This window comes from Camelus bactrianus, chromosome 24, assembly GCF_048773025.1.
Source record: "Camelus bactrianus isolate YW-2024 breed Bactrian camel chromosome 24, ASM4877302v1, whole genome shotgun sequence".
In the NCBI taxonomy this organism is placed as follows: Eukaryota; Metazoa; Chordata; class Mammalia; order Artiodactyla; family Camelidae; genus Camelus; species Camelus bactrianus.
Genome location: NC_133562.1, coordinates 4,081,211 through 4,104,447, shown reverse-complemented (window position 1 = coordinate 4,104,447; position 23,237 = coordinate 4,081,211). Strand labels below are relative to the sequence as shown.

General features: G+C 51.4%; 1 protein-coding gene and 1 long non-coding RNA gene across 8 annotated transcripts in view; one reads left to right on the top strand and one right to left on the bottom strand.

The window, feature by feature from the left end:
• The window catches only part of LOC105071420 (uncharacterized), a 97,600-nt gene extending 83,517 nt beyond the window's left edge, over nucleotides 1–14,083 (top strand). Inside the window, exons 1-6 of one of the 7 annotated variants that reach the window (XR_012502088.1) lie at nucleotides 5,246–5,384; nucleotides 8,025–9,870; nucleotides 10,674–10,797; nucleotides 10,929–11,053; nucleotides 11,844–11,960; nucleotides 12,914–14,083. This is a non-coding gene — a long non-coding RNA (uncharacterized LOC105071420). Of the gene's footprint in view, nucleotides 1–5,245; nucleotides 5,385–8,024; nucleotides 9,871–10,673; nucleotides 10,798–10,928; nucleotides 11,054–11,843; nucleotides 11,961–12,913 lie in introns of those variants that run through there. The other 6 variants (XR_012502091.1, XR_012502090.1, XR_012502089.1 and 3 more) reach the window with 6 other exon arrangements.
• Nucleotides 4,767–23,237, bottom strand: part of L3MBTL4 (L3MBTL histone methyl-lysine binding protein 4) — a 240,092-nt gene continuing 221,621 nt past the window's right edge. Inside the window, 4 exon segments of the mRNA XM_074352471.1 lie at nucleotides 4,767–8,194; nucleotides 9,484–9,695; nucleotides 10,661–10,723; nucleotides 14,578–14,747. Of these exon segments, the coding sequence (XP_074208572.1) occupies nucleotides 9,516–9,695; nucleotides 10,661–10,723; nucleotides 14,578–14,747 (413 nt within the window). The 3' untranslated portion in view covers nucleotides 4,767–8,194; nucleotides 9,484–9,515.

Below are 23,237 nucleotides of genomic sequence, written 5' to 3'. Positions count from 1 at the left end.
GGGAGGGTGACCTGAAGAGACGGTGCCGGGAAGAACCGGCGGGGAGGTGGGGCGTGGAGGGAACCCAGGCAGGTGTGTGGGCCGAGATCTGGCTCACCACCAGCACCTGATCCTCTGAAAACCCGACGTGTCGCCCACAGAACCCAGTGCTGGGCTGAGCACATCCTGAGTGCTCAACCAGTATTAGTGGAATAAAGGCATAGACCTGGCTCTCCTCTCTGAAACCAAACGCCGTATTACTCAGTGGATGTGTTTTTGGTCCCCTAACAGCCTGAGGGTTTGGGCTGCGCCTCCCACTCTTGGTCCCTCCTTGGGCGGCTTTGCCAGGCGAGGCCTGGAGTGACCCATGATGTTGCTCTCTCTACGAGGTGGCCGTGGGCTAGGCTGACTGCCCCGATGGCGTGTGTGAGCGACCAGCTCAGCCAGATAGATAGAAAAACCTTGACGTGCAGAATGAGAAGAGAGGGTGGTCAGCTTGGGATTTCCCCCCGAGATTTTTCCAGCACCTCTTTGTATCTGTGCTGCTAGCAGGTGGTTAGCTGTGAGGACCACATGCTGGGAATACCCGGGTTCAAATCTCCCTTGCTACCTGTGTGACCTTGAGCAGGCCTTCTTGTGCCGGTTCCCCCATCTGTAGGATGAAGACAGTAAAAGCACGTGCTGTGCAGAGTGTGAGAATCAGGAAAGTCGAGTGAAAATGGCTGTTACTGTTATTGTTGTTGTTATTCTAAGCAGCAGCAGCAGCAGCTTATGCTCCCTTGTTGCTTCTTCCCAGGAGCCTCCAGGAGGAGGAAACAGTCCGGGAAAGTGCAGGAGGGGCCCCTGTCTGGCTTGGGCCTTCGCATCCCCCAGCCAGACCCTCCCCCAGAGCCTGAGGGAGGCAGCGGCTCTGTTCCCTGCTTAGGCTTCGGAACAGAAGCCTTTGCTATTTTTGTCCTCCTGAAAGGACAGCGGCTGCCGGGCTGCCCTCTCCGCAGTGCAGTGGGGATGCTGGGCTCTGAGCAGGAACTGGCAGAGGAGCCGGGGAGCTCAGTGCTCAGAGGAGAAGGCGCCGGGCCAGCTTGCTGTCTGCAGGAGGAGGAAGCGAGTCAGAGGGAAGGGGGAGGGAGGGGCAGCTGGGTTCCCTCCACCTTCCCACCCGCAGCCTCAGCCTCAAGGACCCGCGCCTGGTCGCCCGTGCCCCTCAGCATCGCCCTGCTGTGGACATTCAGGCCGTGTAACTTTAAACAAGTGTGTCCTCAGGGACAAGGTGGCTGTGTCCTCTCTGTGACCTGTTCTTGCCTTCCCATCCTGGAAGCTGGGAGGTGGGCTGGATGCAGAGAAAAGAGCATTGTCTTAAACCCGCCTCGCAGCTCAAGGACCTGGAAGGCACAGAATGGAAGGGCAAACAGGAGTTACTGCCTCTTTTGTTTCATCTCTAAAAATATAAAAAGAACCATGAAACCATGGTCAGGCCGACACCACGTGACGTGACTTCTTCTTTTCTGCGTGGACCTATTTTGCATAAAAGACTGTTTTCTGGATTGGTACCTCCCAGCTGTACTGTCTCCAGCGGCAGAATGGGTGTCATTTCTGGAACTACGAGGACCCCGGGGGTCAACCTGCCTGGTGTTGCTTTTCCAGCAACCTTCTTGGCTCTGTGTCCAGGCTGACCTCGTGACAGTCACCAGACCTGCATGGTGAGCGTGCACCGCAGGTGTGGCTGCGGTGACTCGGGAACTGTGGGTTTTGTTTTGTCTTGTTTGGAGGCATAATGGACATACATAACATTATGCTAGTTTCAGGTCTAAGGAGCCGCATTATTTAATCTAAACTGAACTAATGAAGTGTAAATAGCTCCATGTGGTCAGTGCTGCCATCCCGGATGGGGCTGACTGACCCACACGAGGGAGAAGGGCCAGAGGTCAAAGGTCTCAGGCCCGGCGGCCGTTCACACGGCCACACTGGTGTCTGGACCGAGGTGAGTCTTAGTTGCTTCATCTCTGCTGTGGGAGAAGCTGTCTACTCTCTTAAACAGGAATGAGGTCAAGACCACATTAAAATAGCAAAGAATGTGATCTCCTGGGGCGGGTCACATTTCTCCTTAGAGCCCACCCTCGAGCTGCCAAATCACTGGGGAGGACTCGTCATTTCTTCCAGGATTCTGAAGACGCCCAGGCGGCCTGCTCAGGCTGGGATGAGAGTCTGAGGTCAGGGTAGCCCAGAGGGGACACAGCGAGGCCACCCTGGGCCTCTGGGGCCAGGATCCTGGTCTAGGGCCTTGGGAGGAATGAGTCCTGAATCAAAAGACCAACCAAAGGAAATGGGCAGCCTTGAGGAGAGGGGAGAGGACAGCCCCTGAGAATGAGCCCAAGGGAAACTGGGTTCGGAAGAGGCCTGAGCACACAGAGAATGTTTCTCTAGTTTCTCTTCTAGGAGGTTTATCGTGTCTTGTCTTGTATGTAAGTCTTTAAACCATTTTGAGTTGATTTTTGTGTGTGGAGTGAGGGAGTGTTCTAGCTTCACTGACTTACATGCTACTATCCAGTTTTCCCAGCACCACGTGCTGAAGAGACTGCCTTTTCTCCATTGTATGTTCCTGCCTCCTTTGTTGAAGTTGAATTGACTGCAGGTCTGTGGGTTCATTTCTGGGCGCTCTGTTCTGACCCGCTGGCCCATGTGTCTGTTTCTGTGCCAGTACCACGCTGCTTCGACTACTAGGAGGGCTGTTCTTCCAGCTTCGCTCTTTTTCTTCAGTATTGCTTTGGCGAGTCTGGGTCTTTTGTGATTCCATATACATTTTAGGATTGTTTCTAGTTTTGTCAAAAATGTGGGCAATTTGACAGGGATCTCATTAAATCTATAGATTGCTTTGGGTAGTATGGCCATTTTAACAATATTAATTCTTCTAATCCAAGAGCATGGGCTATCCTTCCATTTCTTTGAATCATCTTCAGTTTCTCTCATCAGTATTTTATAATTCTCAGCATATACGTCTTTAACCTCCTTGTTCAGGTTTATTCCTAAGTATTTAATTTTCTGATGTTATTTTAAAAAAGATTTTTTTAAAACTTCCCCTGATACTTCATTGTTTGAGAAATACAACAGATTTCTGTATGTTAATCTTACAACCTTAAGGTTTTTAAATCAATGTTATTTCTTTATCGTTTCCTCCTGAAAGCAGATATTCCACTGCACAGAATGTAGACTCAATTGTGGAACAAGTTTCTGCAGCCCAAGAGCGGTCACAATTTCTAAAAGACTCTTCAAGTGTCAAACAGCCACCCTCACTTGGAAAAACTGGGCTTTTCCCCCAAAGTTCGTGGATCGTAGCTTCCTTTCAACTCCAGTCTTAATATACTCTTACAGACTTTTCAGCTTAAGAGAATTTGCCTAGAACTAATGAATTAAATACCATTTTTCCTAAAATTGGGCATTCTCTAAGGCTAATCAGTTTTCAAATTAACATGCACTATGATGATTAACTTGAAAACTGGGGGCATTGAAAACAGTTGTGACCCAGGACCTGCTCTAGGAATGTAGTGCTGACTCACATAAAAGGTCAAGTTCCTTTTCCTTCTTTCCAGACGTGTTTCATTAGGATGTTACCCTTTTCAGGTCAGTATTGCATTTGAAAATCACACTATTAATCTTTCAGCTGCCCTTCTGGATGGCTGCAAGAATTAAGTATTGTTTGCATAATTTTTGGGGACAGGGCAGGATGACCAAGCATAGCAATGTGAAAACATGTATTTAAAATTCTTATGTATGTGTAATAAATATTAGAACACCACTGAGCTAAATTTAATGAGTCTATATTTAAATTACCTGCCTGATGACAATTTAATCACAATTAGAAGTAGCTCTGATTACTTCCTGATAATTGCTACTTAGAATCTGGAGGGGAAATTTCTGAACCCAGAAATTTCCAGGTAACAGATTATTTAATTGCTAACATCAAACTGGCACTCAAAATAATCATCCCACCCTTGTCCTGGGCGGTTAGCAGTGTGTACTGAGAAGCACCTCCGGTGGGGACTGTTCTAGGTCCTGTGGGGAGAAGAGAGAACGTCTCTGCAGTTGGCAGTGGTGGAGCAAGAACAAAGCCCTAGAAAACACAGTGGCAACACGTGGGTCTGTGTAGGTGTGTCATGTGACTCACGGGGACCTGCGTGCTTCCACACAGCGGTACCACCGGACTGTACTGTCCCTGAGATCTGTGGGCCAGCGAGGGCATGCCTCTGTTACTCAAAACCCTAGACTTTTCTTGCTTTCTCTCCTCCTGTTCACTGTCATATTTTTATGCTTATGGTTTATTATTTGTTTCCACCTACTTGAATTTAAGCTGCACAAGAGGAGAGGTTTTTATTTATTTATCTGCAGATACATTCCAGATGCTCATAAGGCCTTTGCACGTAGTGGGCTTCTCAATAAATACTTGTTGAATAAGTGAATTTATCTCCATAATGGATGAAGATAAGGACATCGGTTTAGATGCCTTTGCTGTTCATTGCAAGAAAATTCGCACACCAGTATAGATGTGCGTCTGATGTTTTCCTTCTACTCACAGACTGAACTTTCAAAGCCTAAAAGACACAGGGGTAAATCTCTCTGAAGGCCCAGAAAGAACAACCTCAAGTTTCAAACTGATGGGGCTCCTGAAAAAAAAATCTGTTCTTAAGAAGAAAATGAAAACGGAAAAAAAAGTGAGCTGGCTGGCTGTTTTAGAGGAAAACTTTGCAAGTTGTTGAAAGATGAAAGGAAAAAATTCAGTCATCAACACCAAGTAACCTGTCTGAGCTCCTTTATTAAACTGATTTTTAAACAGTTTGACTCTGTTGGAGAGGCCAAGCCAAATGAAATTTGAATTGCTGCTGCTTGGAAAAAACCAAAACAAAACAAATTTTGGCTGCCTGCAGAAGCAAACCGGCCGCACAGATCCTAAGTGCAAGTCCCGGACCAGTTACAGAGACGGCTGCACGGATGGAGCGTGCCCCACGCGTACCCTTCCCTTCTCACAACCAATGATGACGCAGCTTTCGCATCTCTGGGTACAGATCCCATAAACACACTTTCTATTTCTTTTTCTTTTTTAAATGAAACTGAGCTGATGTTAGCCAGTAAGTTCTTGGTATCTTTTTCCTACTAAAAGACCTCTGAGGCCCCTGCATTTCATGGTAAAACACTGGCTCCTGCATCTCCAAATAGCCCCCTTGTGCATTTAACACCATTGCTGTCAGCTGCAGTTCAAAGACTGTGAGAAACCCATCGTGGGACTATCCCGGGTGTAACCTGAGATTTCTCACCGCCTCGTGTACGTCGTGAGTCGATTTGCCTTGATGCCAAAACTCTTCAACCAAAAGGAACACGATCTGATTTCAAACCGAAGTAAACGCCCAAAACAGGTAAGCCTGATCCCATGAAACGGACCATTTGGAGAGAAACTCTCAGCATTTTAAAGTGAGCCTCGTTTCCCCCCACCTTTGGCTTCCCAGTCCCTTTGTAGTAGTGGTTGTGACTTAATTTTTACCCCATACCCCTTTTCCCTGACTTTTCTCTGTGTCACTCCTATGGCCACTATCAATCAGCAGACAGTGGTTGGGATATTCTGGCCCTAAAAGACATGAGGCCCCAAGGGAGGAACAACACGTGCTCTCCACGTGTACGTCGCCCTCTGTGCTCATCACGTGGGAACTGAGTCCTCACCACTGCCTTTAAGGCTCCCAGGACTTCCCTGTGCATCCCAGTCCGGGCCTCTGGCAGGGCAGTGGGGCTGTGTTTTATTGATCATTGGCTTCAGCATCCACCATCTGCCTAAAGGAATAAATGTGTGAAGACGTGGACAGTCTCACTGAGAAATCAGGTTGTGAGCACCAGCTCACCAAACGGCTGCTTGTTTAGCTGTTGAACTGTGTTTGGCCAGTCTTTGCTTTGTCTTCATGGCAGCACTTTAAGGAGCTGGGCTGTGCCACATCCCAGCTGCAGCTGGAAACTGAGGGCAGGAGACGGAGGCTGAACGGGGATGTGTTCTGAAGAAAGACTGCCTGTGACTACATTATAGTTATTAATATATTCATTCATAGGAAGGATATATTTATAAGGATTCTGAATATTCAAAAACCTAATATTCAAAAACCTATTAACAAATAGATTCTTCATGAATATATAAGGAGAAAAAATCTAAGTTTTTAAGAAGAAATTATAAGAAAATGTATTCATGAATATATTCTTGCATATTAACAGTGTATTCATAGGAACACTTTGTATTCAAGAATATATTTTTATGTGTTGGAAAGACAAACTGAATATTCTTTAAAATGATATGGTACAAAATGCAATGCAATCAGTACTCAGTATTTCAAAGGAAATGAGTAAATGTGGCAAGTTGGTCACTTCCTGGGTGGTGAAGAAATGCTTCCAGATCCAGCCCCTGGTTGGACCCAGGACTCGGTGTCCAAGCCTGGGCCTGACTCCGAATCCCAAGTACGTCCCCGTTTCCCCACCTCCAGCCCTCCCTCAGCAGACAGAGAGTCCACAGACGAAGGTGACTCAACCAAGAAATCCCAGGGATGTTTGAAGGTCGGGGTCAGCCCGGTGCTCACAGGGAGGCCCTCTCCTGCACTGCCGCTCCTGCGGTCTGTTCAGGGTGCGGAGGGAGGGAAGGTGTTCAGCGCTGATTAAGGATTGATTTTTCTTGGAATGTCTGTGGGTTGCTGGAAGTAACAGAAACTTTTGCAAAAGCTACCTGAAGTTACAGGCATTCAAAGACAACGGTGTGAGAGGTCCTGAGCCCCCTCGGGGTGCTTGCTGATGACCTAACATCCAGCGTGGTGCTGTGCATTCGTGATGTGCTGTACGAATGGTCCTTTGAGGGAGGTCTTTCTAATAATCCAGAAGTTTGTATTTCTTGATGCCCTGATGGCATCTTTTTTTGCTGTTCCTTGACTCACTTGTATTCCAGGTGGGACTCAGGAAAAGAGGAAGGGAGGCTGAGGCCGGTACGTGGGGGCAGCGGAGGCCCTCACACCATCTGGGCACTTCCCTGAGGGTGGTGGGTCCACCTGGCAGAGCAAGAGCTCAGCTCCTAATGTTCCAGTGTTCGGCTCCGAGCCTTTCTGGAGAGTCTGGGGAGTGGGGAGGGGCCTGGTTGGAGCAGACTCTGGGCGTGGTAGAGTGGAGTCTAGGACAATCAAGGGTCCCTCAGGGGCATTCCAGGGCCCACCCCACGTGCTCCTGGGCCCCATGGGGTAAGGCCTGATGCAGGCTTGTGTTGGGGGGAGATTCCTGGAGGATGGTTCAAAACACAGATGGCGGCTGCTGTTAGTTTCCTGACATCTACTTCAGGGCTGCTGTGAGGTGTCAGGCTCCTCGTGGGTGCTGCGTGTACTGCACTCGCGTACACAGCCTCAAAATCAAATGGAAAAGACCCTTCGTGGGTAGGTGTTATGTCCTCATTTTATAGAGAAGTTACAACTATTGTAGGAAGTCACAGAGCTGGAATCTAGATTTGAGTTTGATTCACCTGCCTCATTCACTGTTGTAACAAATAACTGACTGTGTGTCAAACACCAAATATGCCAAATGCCAGGAATTAGTGATGCGTAAGACACGGTCTTGGTCCTAGGACCCTAGACTCGTGGGGAGAGACAAGCAAGGAAAAACAGGAGTGAGGAGCGATGTGATGTGGGGCGGCTGCCAGGGGAGCCAGGGAGCTATGGGTGGAGAGAGATGCTGGAGTCAGAAGATGCAAAGGCGGGAGGCCCAAGAGCAGGGGGAAGGGGAGGAAAGGAGCTGATTGCATATCCAGCTGGACCGGGAGAGAAGGGTAAGGAGCACCGTGACTGGGGTGGGGAAGGGCAGGGGCGAGGCCTGGACCCCAGTGGGGCTGGGGTGGCTGACTGCCCCTCCTCTGCCCTGTCCATGCCCAGTGATGGGGTGTGGGTGGCAGAAGGGTGCGTAGCTCAGAAACTGGCAGAGTCAGACGGTTCCAGCCTCCTGGCCTGGGCAGCTCTGATGATGATATTTCTCTTTCCGGTGGGGCCAAGGACTTGCCATTTGAACGTCAAGGTTGAGTGCTTGGGTGACAGAGTGGGGATGTCTGGCAGCCGGCTCCACTCCGGGATCAAGCTCTTTTGGTCTGACCATCCCGTCCTCCAGGAACACAGCAGCTCAACTCTGCTTCTGCCTGGAACCATCTGTCCTGTTCCAGATCATCCTGTTGAAATGACAGGTAATGTACAAACTGCAAATCTCAGGTCTTCCATGGAGCCTACATAAATGGGCAATTTTGAGGTTCTTTTTAATGAAAAAAAAGCCTCAAATTTTATGTCTTAAATCATTAACACCTAAATTTACTGTATGTCAAACAACACTACAGTAAAATCCCATGTAGGCAGGGTGAGACGCAAGGATGTAACAGCACATCTCTTACTTGAGAAGCTCCCCAAACAGCATCAACTTTCTTAAGCCATGAGTCTTAATGAAGCAAACGGGTATTGTAGGACTGTCTTATCTATTTCTTTTCTCTCCCACTGCCAACCCCACCGCCCTTCAAAACCAAAACACGGCGGAGCTCCAGTTCAGAGGGGGCATTTGTAGTGCCTGCTGTCAGTGGAGGTAAGAAAAAAGGTGCTTGTCTTCTTTCAAAACTGGACTGACTCCACTTAAGAGTCAGATACAGTCCCTTATACAAAACAAGTAAGGCTGATAAGTAAGAATTGTTGAAACAAATAACCCAGCTCCCTGCGTTAGAAATCTCCCCTCTCAGTGGTGTGCCTGTCTGCAAAGCTGTACCCAAGGCCCTGTGTCACACAGCCCGCAGGACAGCCGAGTTCCATTGAGGCACTGCCCAGAGCTGGTGCTGGGTGAGCGTGGGCTCCCCAAGGCCCCGGACAGCCAGGGCGCCGGGTGGAGGGAGGGTCCTCCCGGCTTCTGCTGAGCACCCAGGCTGGCTGTTCACATGCTCCCCAGGCTCGCTCCAAGAGACCTTGAGGGCACTGCTGAGAAACACTTCATGGAACACAAAGAATTAATGGGTCATGAAAACATGTGCTTATCTAAAATTTTTTTTAGAAGATTCACACTTTCCTGAGTAAGTACGCACATCTCACATAAGGTCTTTTGAAAGCACCAGGCCGGTGCCTCTTAGACCCACTGTACCCAGGTGGCAAATCTGAGCCAAGCTCAGATGTTCTGGGGATGTTAACAATGTGCTCGTATCATTTTTCTAATACTCTATCACTTGAGGGTTTCACGCTTGCAAAGTGGGAAAAGACTTCTTGGACAGCATGGGCGAAGAATAAAGGTGCTTGTGTGGGCTGCTTTGGTCAGAGCGGAGCTGAGGACGCTGGGGAACCCGGCCCGTGCCAGGGTCTCTGTGTCCTTGGCACTGGCTCAGACATCAAATCCTTCAAACGTAGAAACCACAGCCCCTTTAAAAGGTCCAGATCAAACGTGGCCATGAGCCTGGGGACCCCGAAATCAAGTTAACGTTGCTGATCTTACCTCTGAGAACAAGGCTCGGTGGCCACAGCACATCAGGTGGAATGTTTACCCCTGACGTCCCTGCCCGAGACGGCACCTTCCCCGGTGAGGTCCTGGGAGTGCCTGAACGTGAGGATGGAGTTATAGATCTTCAGAGCGGGACCCAGCTTGATCTTCATCACCTGGACGATGTCTGCCTGCGTCAGGAGCAGGAAGGCTTTGCCATCAATCTGCTGCAGATAAAGAAGTAAGTACAAATGAAAATACCCTGCTGCTCAGATCTGTCTGCCTCCAGGAGCCCCCAGGTGCTGAGCTGTGTGGCCGGGACGGGACCCTTGATGGCCTCCGGGGCTCAGGGACCACGGGGAACAGCGGCATCTTAGGACCTGCAAGGGGACCATGGACAGGGTGAGTCTGGACGTTGCTGGATGCAGAGGGTGCCTATATGTGCGAGGCTGGGCTCGGGTGGGCCAAGTGAGCCCCATGTTTCCAAGGGCAGCTCCAGGCTGATGCTGTGACATCTGGGTACTGAGTTCCCTGGAGACAGGGCTTGCCGGGCTCTGAGGGATCCGGGACCCAGAACACAAAGAGTGCTCCCTCTGCACACACACACCCTGGCTCCAGAGAGGGAGAGTGTGCGCTGCACCCCGGGGCCCTCTGAGTGCAGTGTGCTCAGAGTTCTTGAGTAATGACGGAAGCTCGGGAATCAGGTGGGTGAGGGCTGGAGTACTTCCCTCGCCCGCCCCATCGTCTCCATCCGTACACTGCCTTGCTCTCTGAGGTTGGCAGCAGGGGCCCTGTGGAAGGACTGGTGGCTTCTGTGTCCCAACAGGGACAGGCAGGATGGCCCTACTTTGACTTTGAAGCAGACAAGCTCCCTCATTCTGCCAGAGGTGCAGGCCCCTGGCAGATCCTCCCAGCCCCCAGTGGAGCCAGAAGTCACAGTACAGGGGCCTTGGGATAAACTGATGGACGCGTTCCCATAGCTGACTTGCTGAGAGGTCTCAGAGCACAGTGACGGCCATCTGTGACCAAGCCCAGCGCACGTCAGCCACCCAGACAGAGGTTGCCCTGGGCCCCCGCTGGACCTCCTTCTCCCACCAGCCCCAAACTGCTCGCTCTTATCCTTAAGTAAATGGAAGCAAAGCACTTCTGGGTATACAAATAGAGAAATAGGTATAATCAGTACACCTCTTACCTCTTTCTTGAAGCACTTGGCGTGCTCTTCGCAGCCCAGGAGAGACTGCACAAACTCCACCACCTGCAGCGCAAGATGAAAAGCCTGATTTAAAACACGCACCTGAAATAACACCTTGGGCTGCAGTCATTCAGCGTGTGAGTGAAATACACTTCAGATCCCTCCAGCACTCGGGACGTAAATGAACAGTGACTCCCCAGGCACAGGGGCCTTTGCTCGGAAACCTTTCCGGCCTCTCACCTCCAGGCTGACCTGCGTTGGGTTACAGGTGTCAGGACGCCGACGACTGTCCCCACTTGTGCAGAGGCTTGGCGTCCGGAACCTTCTGTCAGATTGTCCTGTCCACCCTGTGGCGTCAGTTGTGACAATGAAAAATGAGTTGGATGTCGCCTGGTAAGAGCCACTGTGCTTGTGAAAGGTCCCTCACAGGCAGGGGGCTGAGGGTTGTAGTGGGAAAATTAAAGAGAAAACTGGGACTGGGAACCAGCTGAAGAGCGTGTTGTCGCTCGCTCACCGGTTCCTGGGGAGAGCTGCCAGCACCAGGGCCCCGGGCTCCCGCCGGGGTGTCCTGTAAATACGGGCCCCAGGAGCTTCTCAAAAAAGGGGGTGTGTGGCTTTGATGCTTGTCAGAGGTTAAAATGTCCTTTTCTGGGCAAACAAATTTTGAAAAGAAGGGTCACACTCCCTCTTAGTATCGTGAGCCAAGAAATCACTGTCCATGTCGGAGGAGATTGGATTTTTTTAATGAGGATAAATAATGTGCTAAAGCAGAGAGTGAAAAGAGCCACCGTACCGAGAGGGTGGCCCCGGGCCCGGCCAGCACAGCCCCTCGCTGTCCCGTCCCGCTGTCCTTTGCTGTCTTCCCTGGACAGTTTTACCACGTGTCTGAGATCCTCGGTCTTTTTGGAAAGAGATTCTGATTCTGTTCAATCTGCCTTTTTTCCAAAGTAAAGAACGTAGTCCATGAAATCTACTAAGGCAGACTTTTCTAGCCAGAATTTTAAAGTACCCAGAGGCCTGGGTCCTTGTTTTGGTATTACTGTTCAATACTGCTAGTCAGGATTTATCCCTCCAAGAATCAGTTCCACTTTGAGCTCTCACAGAAGCCTGTTTGCTACAAACTTTCTAAAAGTAACAGACCACAGAGGAGTATGAGACAGGTTCCTCTCCCTCTCCCCTGAAGCACCTGTGGTCCCCGCAGAGACGGCCTCATGGAGCCAACTCCACGTGGGAGGAAGCTGCTGTCCTTCATCCTTTGCCTCCGCCCAGGACGCTGCGTCGCGGCATCTGCTTTCCCGAGGTGATGGCGGCCCTGCTGGAGCCCAGCACACCTGGAGTGGAGGAGGGGTGCTCGGGAGCGCAGCGTCCCACAGCCAACACCCAGGCTTTGTTTTGGGAGGACACTAAGTTAGTTCTGGGGATGACAGCAGTTTGGAAAGACCTGAGAGAGGCTGTGCAGGCCCTGAGCTGAGCCCGTCACCTCCCCGCTGACCTCCCTGCCTGGCGTTCTCCTGGGCCCTGGTGGTGGGGCTGCTGCTCCCCTAAATCTCCCCAAATGTGGGTATTTTCCTCTCACTGACACTGGTCCTGGCTGCCGGTCCACCAGGGACCGTGTTTCCAACCCGGGGCTCATTTCTTAACAGTGGAATTTGTTATTTGCGCTGCTTCAGGGCCTGATTGTGTAAGGCTGCTGTGCTTAGTGAGCAGTATCCTGAATTTTTCAAAACACCCCTGTGTGAAGACTGCCCTTAAAGCGACCACTGTCTTTAAGAGTGAAGGGAAATGTAGGGAGCACTTGGATGAGGCCCGGGCGATTTAGATGTGCTGCTTTAAAAGGCACCTTTGAATGCAAGAAAGAAAAGTTCCCAGACAGGCACCAAGCACCCCTGAGCCCCACCCGTGGCTGTAATGTACATCCGCGTCACATCCAGGCCACGTGTGGCCACGGACACCTGGCAGGAGGGGCTGCAGAAATTCACCACCTAATTCACTCACTCACTCACTCACTCGTCACACACCTGCTCTGGCAAGTTACTTGCTATCAAGATGGAAAAAGATCTACAAATAATTTAGTCCCTACTTTTCAACGTTTGTGCCCCCTACAGAACACTTCCACAACCAGAATAAGAAATACACTTCCCAGGGACCACGGCTTGAGTGTGTGCACGCCCACATATTTCTAACAAGCCTTCCACAAAACAATAACCATTACCACAGCGATGTACTTTCATCTGGCCTTGTGTCTCCTTTTAGAACCGTTCAGTTGACTCCACAGCCTGCCCGAGCTTTGAGAGACTCTGCTCTAGCGCAAACAGCCACGCGGCAAAGGAGTTACAAGCCAGCCCCCACCTCCAGGCGCTGTGACAGATGCTCCGGTACACGCTCGGAGGGGAGCTCTCCCCCAGGCCAGGAAGACAGCCGAGAGGGAGCATCCTTGCGCTGCCAGAGACAGCAGCTGCCTGGAGTCTCCCTGGATGGCGTGTCACACGAGGACCACAAGCCATTTCAACATGCCTGCCCCTGGCCGCTGAGCTCCCACTCCGATGCTCTGCCCAAAGGGAACACAGCACAAAGAACAGCCCTCCCATCCCTGCTGGCCCCGACCTACGGGACCTCTCAAGGTCCCTCCCACCTCGCTACCCCACCCACCATTCTTGACTCAGCGTCTAGAACAGCAGCTCTGCGGTGGAACTCTGGAATGCCCCCAGGGAGCCCCCTTCTGACGGGCTGCCCTGTTTTCAAGGCTACAAGCAGAATGATCACAAAGCCCACACTCTGAACCATCAGATTCCCCTGGAGGACCAATCTTGGTACCAGAAAATGTGCGACAGAATGTGAGAATACAGCCAGGAGCGTAGGACGTGGTCAGATGAGAGGCCTACGGGTCCGCAGTGAGAGGCTGCCCCCCCCCCTCCCCGGTCACCACTGTCCTTTCAAGGGCAAACCTGTCCGCGGTTCGATTACCAGCACAGCAGGTTTTAATTCTGTCAGTCGGCTCTGAACTGTTCAGAGTTCACTGACTACAGATGGGGCGAGGGCAGACCCCACATACTCTGCAGGGAGCAGCGTCACCTTTAGTCGCCCCCTGCCAATGCCTGGCCCGTCTAGTCGTCTCCGTTCCGCAGGAGCCTCCCAGCAGGGCCCCCACTCCACACGGAGGGTGCCGGGCATGTGAGCTGCCGAGGCGAGCAGGGGCAGCAGGCCAGCCTGGCCGGACCTCAGCCTCTGCATGGCGTCTGCCTCCTGCTCCTTGTCTGGGGCTGGAAAAGAAGCCTCAAAGTGAGACTAAGTCAAGTTGGCCGCAGTGAGCACTCAAGGAACATTCTGTGACTAACTGAACTCCAGCATCACTGTCTCGTCCTCAGAGTGACTCAGGGTTTTCTTCATTTAAAAAAAAAAATAAAGGCCTGACATGTGAAAACACCTTGATCAAAAGAAACGTCGAAGAGTGTGTGGCTTTAAGTGTGAAGTGTTGCCACGGCATCACAGTGAGCAGTGGCACTTACCTGGTCCTTATTCAAAGCCAGTACTGTCAAGCATGTTGACACTGAAGTCGAATCCACTCCCCCACTCTGCACTGCTGTGATCTAATTTACCTCACAAATAAACCCGAGGTTGACCCGATCCCCTGTGGCTATGGAAGGACACGGGGCTGCTGGGAGTGAGGACTCGGAGTCCCCGGGCCTTGGGCATAGGGTGTCCGGTGGGGGGTGCTGGCCCAGGGCTGCAGGGACGCGAGCCTGGAGGCTTGGGATCCTCAGCCTGAATCAGCCCTGGGGTTGGGGTGGGCAGGTGATGGCAAGGGTGCATGAGGCTGGGGAGGGCAGGGCCGGACCAAAGGGCTTCCCTACCTTCCTCCCTGCAGTGTGGCTCTGGAATTTGAGCATCCATCCCAGGGACCCAGAGCAGCTGCTCACCTCGTCCACTGTCCACTGGGCCACCTCGCCAGCCCGGACATCGGCCACGCCTGGGAGTAGCTTGCGGTGCTGCTCGCGGCCAAGGGGAAGGACCCGGAAAGGCTGGGCCAACAGGGCCGACGTGAAGACGGACAGGTGCAGCACCTGCTGGGTCCGTTGGGCCGAGTGCTCTGCAAGGGAGGCAGCGCTGGGGTGAGGCGGCAGCTGGCCAGCACCCCCTCCACTGGGGCCGGGGTCAGACACGGCGGAACCCTGGGCAGATGGCGTCTCTGCCAGGAGGCGTCCCCAAGCACGGTGACACCGCTGCTCTCTCAAACAATGGTCGTGAGAAACGTGTTATTCAGTCACCGAGACTGGCTATTTGCTAATGAGCAGGTTTGGTAATCTCTGTGACACACTGATGCCAATGAAGAGCCAGCTGGTCACTGCCACTGGCCTCTCTCCCTGGGTCAGAAGTCGGAGCAAGTGCAGAGCCTTGTGGAACATGGCTGTAAGTGGATCGCACACCAGCCACCCAGAGGTGCAGAGACAGGGCGTGGTTCCTCCCTGGAAGCCACTGCATCTGTCACAATGGCCCGGGGCCACATCTGGCTTCCAGGGTTCCCTGGGGCACACCGAAAGTGGGATCAACACAGGGTCCTGGGAGAACCTGGGGGCAGCTGCCGCTGTAGGTCCCCATGAGACACAGTGGCCTCACTGGGCTTGGGGAAACAGCCACAGCTGAGAGCTGGCAGCCTGGCCCAGACTCTTAAATGGGCCCTCCCTGGGGAGCAGAGAGTGGGCTGTGGTCCTAAGGCTCGAAGAGCCCGTCTTGCCCCATACCGGCTGCTGGTCACCAAGGAGCAAGACTTCACGTCTGCCCACCTCTCCCAGGCTTTCTGAACTAGTTTCCACCTTCAAGCAGGACGTTACAGTCTTCTGTGACATCCTGACATTCAGGTGGGAACGTGGATCTCAATTCTCTAATTATTTTGCTTTGGCTGTACAAATGGTTAAGGGGCAAAACCACTATAGAGATTTCAGAGAAAACCTGTACCTTCACAATGACATCTTTTAAGATACTTTCAACACACATTAGCCAAATAAAGCTGTTGATATTTTAAAAGATTTCTGAAAGACCACAAAAGAAAATGTTTAAAGCCCTCTAAAGGTCTACCTTTTCTAATGTAAATGCCAGGTTCAGTAAGCAGTAACCACAGAATTTAAAGTTAGTTATGGAGGTCTGTGTTTCACTAACGACATCTGAAGAGCTATTATGCAAATATTTCCACCTCAAGTTAATTACAGTTTTCAGCAGGGGAGGCTGACCTGCACTTTGCACGCACACAGAATCACTGCCTGGTGAGCGACCAGAGAGGCTCTGAACCATAAAGGAGCCCGTCGCTCACCGCCCGACTGCTGGGCACAGCCAGCCTGCGCAGCGGCCCAGGCGTGCTGTCTCACAGGTAGAGAGACAGCAAGATTGCAGCTTTCTCCCGAATTCTTATGCTCCAGTTGCAAACAGCAGTAAATTCATCTCTCAATGCTGATTGTCCAGCACTGACCTTTTTAGTATGTAAATAGGTTATCTCCTCCGTGTGGTTCAGCCAACAGTCTGCAAGGCTGCCGGTTTGGAAGGGAAACCACATCTTCAGAAAGCCAGTACGTTTACAAATGTGAATATTCGTAATGAAGCTGTCAGGTTGGACAGGAACATGCACAAAGCCAGCCCTGGAAACCCAGGGTGCACGCGTCACAGGGCAGGTCTGCGGGCCTGGCCACGCACTCGCGAGGGCTCTCCTGGGAAGCCAGGCGTTAAAGCCCTGTGCTCTCAGGGATTAAGACCTGAGCCAAAGCTGGGCTTTATTCTGGAAAAGAATCCCCGCATCAGTCGGTTGCTTTTGCTGGAACAGCGTGGGCTTAAAAAGCAAAGCACGTCTGCATCTCAAACCCGGGCCCAGGGTAAATCAATTGTGTGTAGTTTGGGAGACATACAGAGCTCTGAAAAGACACAAGGAGTGAGTCATATGTTTCGGAGGAATGGAGATGTGATGGTGATCACATTCCTGTGATTCGCAAGTCAAGGCTGCAGGCCTTCAAGATATAAAAGAACCCCACTGCGCTGCCCGGCAGGAGCGCTTCCCACCCTGCACGGGACTCTGGAAGCAGACTGCCTCGGGCGCTGAGGCGTCCACCTGGAAGTAAACCGGCGGCGTGGCTGGCAGCTCTGGGGAGCACTAGGCTCCTCCTGGCTCTCGCCCTGGAGGATGCGGGCTTGGTTGGCCCAGGTAGTGAGATGGCCTTCAGGTCACAACTCCGGGGAGGGAGGGAGCCCAGCCTGGTGTCGCACACTTGAACCCAGGCAGCTTTACGCTCTCAGCAGCTTTTCAATTCCATCTGTGTCCCCATTAAATCAATCTGTTTGTTTGAAAGACGGTGGAGGCTGGACATGCGGAGGGCTGAGCAGAGCTCAGCGGGGAGGGGCTCGGGATGCCGGAGGAGCGGGCCGCGGGGCATGCAGGCTCTTTGTGTGTTGGCAACTTCGGGCTTGGGGGAGGCGTGCCAGTTACACGCTGACCGCAGGTCACGTTTCTGCTGTTACGGGCTTTACAGTGTGAGATGGAAAGTCAGAAAGTTGAGTTTTCCTGCTCCAAAAGACATGAGTTGGGTTAGGGTGGGCGGCCCTGAGCAGGGAGTTCGCAGTAACCAGCCTGCCACCACCAAGACGCAGCTGGAGCTGACAGTGCCTACCGTGTGGAGCTGGCGGGCGGGGAAGAGATGTGTGTCCGTGGGAGAACACGGCAACCGAGCATCCAGTGACAGGTGCTACTCTGAGCCCCTGAGGTCAGGGCTGCCGCTCTACCAGGGAACTTGCATTGTTCAAAGTTAACACAACGCAAGACCAATCCTCCGGGAGTCACATGAGACAGAGATAACATTTTGGAGAGTGTTTCATGGTGGCTGTTTTGCCTTCTTTGTAGCATTTCCCAGCTCTGATTTTCCTCCACAGCTGACGGATTTGGGGTGGGGTCCTCAGTTCCAGCTGAGAGAGGACTGTGGCATCAGGGGAAGGGTGGGTCCCCAGCCCACCTGGCTGTGAATCCTGGTCCTAGGCAGCTGCTGAGTGGCCTTGGGTGAGACGCGTAACTCCTACGTATTGAGGTTTTTCATCTTTAAAGTGGAGTAATGACAGTAGTTACACCTCCCTGAGTTGCTGGGATTAGAACGGCTCCCAGCACGTACGTGTTCAGTGCATTTTAGATGCTGCAATACAGCAGACCTCGGAGCCGTGGGGGACACGTCCCGAGCCCCCAGCGGATGCCTGACACGGGGGATAGTACCGAGCCCTATGTGCACTATGTTCCCCCGCCCCGTACATGCGTACCTAGGGTGAAGTTTAATTTATAAGTTAGGTACAATGTGAGATTAACAGCAATAGCAATGAACTACAACAATTATAAAAATATACTGTAATACAAGTTACGTAAATATGGTCTTTCTCTCTCAAAATATCATACTGTCCAAATTTAATGTCTTTTCCGTCTCAACTGAGCACTTATCAAGCCCTGTGGCCTTAACTTTTGCACTTTGAGGTGCGAGAGCAAAACAAGAACAAATTTTTTTTCCTTCTTCACAATTTCAAGGATAGGAGATTTGTTCTTACCAGAGATCTTATAAGCAGTCTCAGCATACAACTTCTTTTCTTTCCTTATTAAGTCGAGAACTTTCACCCTTCCACTTAAAGGAAGCACTTTATAAGATTTCTTTGTGGCACGTCCCAGTCGCCAGTGTCAGTATCTTCTGCCTGGGGCCAAGATTCAGTGAAGTAAGGGTCACTTGAACGCAGACCCTGCATAACACGGTGGCGGATCTGATAACCGAGGGCTACCAAGCGACCAAAGGGCGGGATGCTCGGGGTGGAGGGATGAGTCGGGTCTTGGGGGAGCGGACAGTGGGAACAGCACCCAGTTAAGAACTTGTGAATTGTCTATTTCTAGAATTTTCCACTTAATATTTTTGGACCACAGTCAACTACAGGTAACCGAAACGGTGGAAAGCAAAAACTGGGACGAAGCAGGACCGCTATATTGTTACAAGATACAGTTTGGGATCAGCAGATACAACTGCTGTGCATAAAACACATACACAAGGTCCTACTGTAAGCTCCGGGAACTATTCAACAGCTTGTAATAACCTACACTGAAAAAGAATCTGGAAAGAACATAGATACGTATAACTGAATCACTACACTGTACACCAGAAACACAACTCTGTAAATAACTATACTTCAGTTAAAAAAAAAAAGGTATTTTAAGTTGTAACAATAGTGAACGTACGGACTTACAAAATTTCAAAGCCAGGGTGGCTAGAAGTGCCTGCGTAACGCCTGTGAAAGCTGAAAGTCATACCGACGCTCAGGATCTTTAGGGCCGTGTTTGGATTTCACACCCCAGGGTCACCAGAATCACCTGCAGGGTCCTGGTGAGCGCGGGTCCCCTGGCTGCGGCAGGGAGGGGCATCTGTGCTGATTCGCATGTGGCCACAACTGCCCCGTTCACGTGTGCACACCTGCCAGCTTTGAAATTCTGTGGCTCTAGACAGGCTTTAGAATGGGGGGTGGTATGCATTAGTTTAAATTTTGTGCATAAAATTCGCCTCTTGAAAATACCTACTTAAAACCTTGCATACGTTTTTTAAATCAGATAGGAACACACTGATCTGAACGTCTTATCAAGCCTAGCACAATTCCCATCACTTGATGGCCAAGCAGTTAAAGAGCAGAGCCTGTGACGCAGGTGTACACTGCCCGCACAAACTACACTCATAAAATCAGAAGCATCAGATTTTTCTATCTGGGGACACTTTGAATCCATGGAGGCTTCTCGGTTGGGAAAGGATGTCCACCATGAAGAGGGCAGTAAGGGTCTCTAACTGGGCCCCGCATTTCATCCATGAGGCCCAGCTCCCCTAAAACAGCCAAGAAAACTCAGGCTGCAAACGCAGCCCTGCCACTGGAGGTTCTGATATTTTAATTAATCAAAATGCCTTTTGCATCAGAAAATGAAATGGATGTGTAATCCTGGCCTTGCCTCCAACACTAATGTGTGAGTGACAATAAATAAAGCTATGCCTACACTTAAGATACTTCCCCCCTTTCAGAAAAGTGTGCAATGCTTCTCACCTCAGTGGTTTGCCATTTGTAGAAGAGTTTGGTTGGAAGATTTTTGCTACTATTTTTCTCACACTGGGTGTTTCTTTGGGGTTTTGTGCCTTAAAAAATACAACGGAGTGTTTAATGATTTCAGTCAAAGGACACTCTCAAATTCCTGTGGCCGGCACATTCAACTCTGTGTCCAGCTCCAGGACATAAGGGGGCTCTGCCTAGAGCATCACGGCTTGCCTGGGACCCGAGCCCCTCAGGCACGTTAGGACGGGAGGGGACAAACAGTTCCATCGCAAAAAGCATGAAGTCTTTTCCTGCAGAGGCAACAACTTGCTTGGAATCCAGCCGACTCTTTGACGAGACATATGTCTCAATGCTACATACCACCTGCCCTTGAGCAGAAAACCCCAGCCAGGTGCGGGCCGACTTGCCCAAGTCCGTGCACAGTCATATGTGACTTGGGGGCTGCCTTTGGGTGAAATGACCGAACAGACCCGTGGCATCTGCAGAGTCTGTTTCCAGAATTTAGACCTAAGAAAGGTATTCAGAGACTAAATGATTTTAATTTCTGAAAATAACATGGAAGCAGGTCCCTGGTTTCTCCTTTGCCCTTCTCTCTCATCCTTCCCACTCTTGCTCAGCCCCCACGGACGAAAAGCATCCTTTATGGAAATGCTCTTTGCAAATACAGCTGTTTCTTCACAAAGGCTCACACAGCAAAACTGAAGCAGTGAGTCACCAGAGGCGGCATGGCTGGGCCTTGAGTGACTTAATCCCACTAAAAACAGACCATTTCACAAGTCCCCTCTTCAATGAAGGGGACAGGAATTCCACAAGCTCTCCACTCCTAAGAGAAGGAAGCAAAATGACAAAATTGCAAGCGGTCCCAATACCCAATTCCTTGGTGCCCCTGGCCTGGAGGGTCCACACCTGTGCACCTCCCAGGACAGGTGCTTAATGCCAACGGACTGCCGGGCCGTCTGAGGGGTTTCACTGAAGAGAAATGCAGGGCACGTGCCGACTCAGTCTGTGCCGGTGCACACGGCCACGTTCCGTCCTGCGGGCTCTTGTTGGCCAAACACACTCATGACTGAGCAGGCTGGAAACTGCGATACAACTAGCCCCTCACTTTCATACTTGAGAAGCAGAGAGTGCCTGGTTTCACTTTAACAAAAGTGCAGAAAAATCCATGTTAACTTTTGACACATTAGTCATCCAAGAAAAGACTTCAGTGCCGCCTAGTCTTTGAGGCTAAAGGCTGACCTTTTAGTTTAATAGCGGCTTCACACAGCTTGGGACATCGATCATGAAGTTCTTCAGATGGAATACTGCCGCCGTCTCGCCCAGCGTGCCCCCTCCCCCAGCGTGTCTCTTCCATCCTCTGCAAGGCTGCTTCTCAGTTGTCAAGGTGAGACCACAATGGAATGAACACTAGCGGCAACTTGACCGAGAACTGGACTCGCTCTTCCCCAGGAGGGCGCCCCCTCCCCATCCGGGGCCGTCCTGCCGCCTCCCCGTGCAGGGACGGAAGCGCAAATCACGTTGGGTCGGGATCACAAAAGAAAGGAGGTCGCTGCCGTCTTTGCACATGTGTGAGTGTGACAGATGAAAGCAGCACTGTGTGTGAAGGAACTAAGTCAGCGGTGGATGGCAGTGCCGGACTGGAAGGACCAACACATCCTGGAGGCAGAGGGCTTTGAGGCAAAACCCTCTGAGTTGACGGCAGTGTGCAGGCCCCTCCTTGGCTGTCAGCCCAGCGAGGCCCATGCCAGCCAGGCTCTGAGCTCCCTGGGCTCCGGTCTTGTGGAGGCTGGGAGGCCAGTGCACTAGTCTGAGTACAAAGCTTAAAACCTCTGGGCTGACCTCTGGGGGCAGACGCCACGTGCCGTTTCTCCAGCACACCAGGACGCGCCCCCGCCCCATAGCTGTTTGTTGACAAGTGACAAGGGAGGCGGAAGTCGTGAGACGGGGCAGAAGAACGGATACTTCCTGCCTGTTGGGAAGCTGACTGCCTTCTGCCCCCTGCTCATGGACATGCCATGAGTGATGCTCTCCTGGCCGTGCCTGCCCGTTCCCTGGCCTGCCCTCTTCTGGAGGCCACACTGTCGGAACAAGGGGTCCGTGGGTGCTTGGCCTGATCAGAGCATACCCAGGCCAAACGGGGAGGATGCCAGGGTTTCTGGGGCTCATGGTGACACCCAGCCTACCCGCCAGGAGCACTCAGACTGACCAACACACACTGGAATGAGCCCAGGGCTCCCGGACCCCTGGGCTTCGGAGAGCTCTGCCAGCACCTTCCTGCCCGATTCCCTGCACACAGAGATCACGCGTTTTACCCCTAAGTGTCTGCTGGGCTCCTTGGCCTGTCTCACCTGCTAATTACAGGAAGCACAGTGGGCAGCCAAGATTGGAAGATGGACGGGCAAACCAAACAATATTAAGGCCAATTTCCCTTGTTATAAGAAATAAAGAATTTTGGTATTTTATTGGTATCAGCTTTTTCCTTCAAAAATATTAGAATTATAAAAAGAAATGCTATATTAACCTTTGAGAAAACTCCTTTTTCTGGAGTTAGATCAAACATGCAATCTCTCCATACTTAGGAGCAAGTACCTGGCACGAATCAAAACCAACTGGCGAGGCAGAGAGCTGATGAAGGGCATCTGACGGGCCACAGCACTCTGCATTTCCTCCTCCGTCTGAACAGCAAGCGTCCAGCTGCGTCCACCACCCAGGCACCCCCGCCCTGCGGCTGCCTCCCTCGTGCCCAGAGAGCCTGCCCTGAGCTGCCTCTCCTCCGTGCCTTGCCCGCTGGGTTCTGTGTGCAGAGCTGCCTTCCCAGGCCGGCCGAGCTGTGGACAGAGGCTGTTTTTGATACGTCAGCACAGGAGGCAAGAACATCCACTGGCCTGACGCACGGTCTCTAGCCAGAAACTCGCATCCTTTGTCAGAACTCCACGTGGAAGCCAGAACTAGGACCAGGGACGGGAGCAGCGGGACCCGGGCCGCAGAGTCTGCCCCGCACCCAGCCTGCCGCGTGCTCCGAGAAAGCACAGATGGAAAAGCCATGGCTTTGCTGTTTTAAAAACTAACCGGAATAAACTGCCGCACAGAGGAACCACGTGCACGGCCCTGCTGTGTTCGCAGGCGCACCTCACCTAGATGCCGATTTTACACCCCCGGCCTGCCCGCCACAGTGGAGGCTCTCGCCACAGTGGCAGGCTGCCTAATTTCCATTTTTAAAAAGTACAAGAGATTGGCTCACAGTTGTGGTATTTACCACAGGCATGTGTAGAGAGAGGGAGGAATGTGAGGAAATGAGACAGTATGATCTGTCCTGCAATTATTATTATTAACTATATAATGAATTCTATAATTAAAGAATTAATATTAAATTGATTATTGTCTTCCATTTATGTGATTATATATCACAAGATACACAATTTGAAAATTATATATTACATACATAAATTTATGGGTATTAGTAAAAGTACCTATTCAGCAACTATTTACAGGT